Here is a 2,389-nt window from a genome sequence, read left to right on the forward strand (position 1 = left end):
ATAGAAAGTACTTTAAAAATTTAAGATTTTTCTTTGAAAATAATCCTCAAAATTATTGAACAACATGGAAATTATTTAGCAAAAGTCGAGTTTTGGGAAGATAATCCTGAAAATATAGAGACAGAAAATATTTCATATAAAATTTAAAGACTTTTTTGGAAAACGATCTTTAAAATATTAAAGACAAAATATTTGAGGAGAAAATTTGAATTATTTTTTTCAAAAATCATCCTCAAAATATAAAAGACAGAAAATAGGTAAGTAAAAATTGATGATTTTTGGGAATGTCATCTGGAAAGATAAAGATAAAAGTATTTTACAAAAAAATTTAGGATTTTGTTTGAAAAATAAGACACAAAATAGTATGACACAGAAAATAATCAAAGAAATTAATTGAAGATTATTATTGAAAATAGTCTCAAAAATATTAAGGATGCAAAAACTTCTTTAAGAAAAAAATGACAATTTTTAGAAAATCATCCTAAAAATATAAAAGACAAAATATTTCAGAAGAAAATTTGAAGGATTTTTGGAAGATAATCCTCAATATATTGAAAAATAATCCTCAAAATATTAAGGCAGAAAATATTTAAGGAAAACACTGACGAATTTTTGGAAACTCATCTTGAAAATATAAAAGGCAAAGAATATATTTAAGGAAAATAATTGAATTTTTAAAAAAAAAATTGTGAAAATATAGAGAACAATGACTTTTTTTCAGAAAAATTTGATGAAATTTTAAAATGTAATCCTCAAAATGTTAAAGACATAGAAAATATTTAAGAAAAAATATGGATTATATTTCTAAAATCATTCTGAAAATAAAAATACACAGAAAAATATATCAGGAAATATTTGAAGATATTTTTGTAAAATAATCCTGAAAATATTCAAACCTGAAAAATTTTCAGAAAATATGTTCAGATTTATGGGAAAATCTAGAAAAATATAAAAACAGAAAAATATTTAAAAGAAAATGACGATTATTGGGAAAATAATGTTGAAAATATAAAGACAAAATACTTTTAGAAAAAAAGAATTTTTTTAACATAATACTTTTGAGTCTGAGAAAATATTTAAATAAAAAATTGCGTAGTTTTGGGAAAATCATCCTGAAAAAATGTCAAAAGACACAGAAAAATATTTCAGAAAAAATTGAAAACTTTTTTTTGGTAAAATCATCTTGAAAATATAAAAGATTTAGAAAATATTTCAAAGTAAATTGAATTATTTTGAAAAATAATCGCCAAAATAATAAAGACACATTAAATGTGAAGAAAAATTGGAAGTTTGGAGTGTAATCCTAAAATATAAAAGACTCAGAAAAGCCTTTAGAAAAATTGTTCGGTTTTGCAAATAATTTTCAACATATTTTTCTCTTTTTTTACAAACAATTTTATATATAAATAGGTCCTTTAACAAGTACATGCATAGAGCATCCAGTTATGAGTGTGATAGATTCCACCCTTCCTCTAGGGAAGCGGGTTCCAGCTTGCTCATCTGGCGCGCCTATGCAGTCAACTTCTCAAGCAGAGTCTGGATGCCTTTGCTGGTGCTTTTGGTTTTTTCCGAGATAGGAATCAGGGTTTTCAGTCCAGCTTTGACTTTGTTTACAACTTCCTGGTCACGACTCTGAAGAAGGCTGGAAAGAACAATGGCTCCTCGGTTGATGCTGGCCCAGGACTTGAGGTTCTTCACACCAACACCTCTATAGGGGTTTTTGCAAAACAACCTTCTTTTCCGTTTTCTTTCATCTTTTTTTTTTTTTTTAATCTTGCTTTATTAACCATTTGAGAACCGATGTCCTGTAGGATGCTCAGCAACGTGAAGCTCTCCGTCCTTACCCCCAGGATACAGTTCTGCTGCTGTCATACCGGCGATGGCATCCATAGCAGGCTGAGCGTCCCCAGTAGCAGATCCCAGGATGTCCGACACCAGCACACACGCGGACTTGTCCAGCACCATCTCCCAAGTGTGTCCTTGCAGGTAGCTCAGCAAAGTTGGAGAGATGGTCTCCATGAGCTCATGCCGGCGGATTGCAGTGTCCTTCTTACTGTGTGCATTGCCATCACCTTTCTGCAGAAGCTGGATGATCTCTGGCACCGAGTGGGCGGGATCTCTGGGGCTCAGCAGGACTTTCCTTCCATATTTGTCATTAACTATGCCGGGCAAGGAACTGATGACTTCTGATATGATTATCTGCTTCACAAGCTTGGTATCATCAATACAATCGAACGCTGCCAGGAGAACCAGGTGAGAGTACTGGCCATTAGCGATCTTCTCCACATGCGTCTTCACTGTTTTCACAATCACTTTCCTGTCCTTGGGTGTACCATGCCACAAGCAATGCATGGCCACTCTGGCGCCATCGTGTGTGTGTGGGCCAGGT

The 2,389-nt window shown here is 32.5% G+C and overlaps 1 protein-coding gene across 1 annotated transcript in view; it reads right to left on the minus strand.

Annotated features, from left to right (window-relative positions):
• Positions 1-1,390: 1,390 nt before the first annotated feature.
• Positions 1,391-2,389, minus strand: part of LOC116885895 (pumilio homolog 3-like) — a 19,204-nt gene continuing 18,205 nt past the window's right edge. Inside the window, 4 exon segments of the mRNA XM_032887214.1 lie at positions 1,391-1,706; positions 1,709-1,760; positions 1,763-1,800; positions 1,803-2,381. Coding sequence (XP_032743105.1) covers positions 1,510-1,706; positions 1,709-1,760; positions 1,763-1,800; positions 1,803-2,381 — 866 coding nt within the window. The 3' untranslated portion in view covers positions 1,391-1,509.

This window comes from Rattus rattus, chromosome 16 (assembly GCF_011064425.1).
Source record: "Rattus rattus isolate New Zealand chromosome 16, Rrattus_CSIRO_v1, whole genome shotgun sequence".
Lineage (NCBI taxonomy): Eukaryota > Metazoa > Chordata > Mammalia > Rodentia > Muridae > Rattus > Rattus rattus.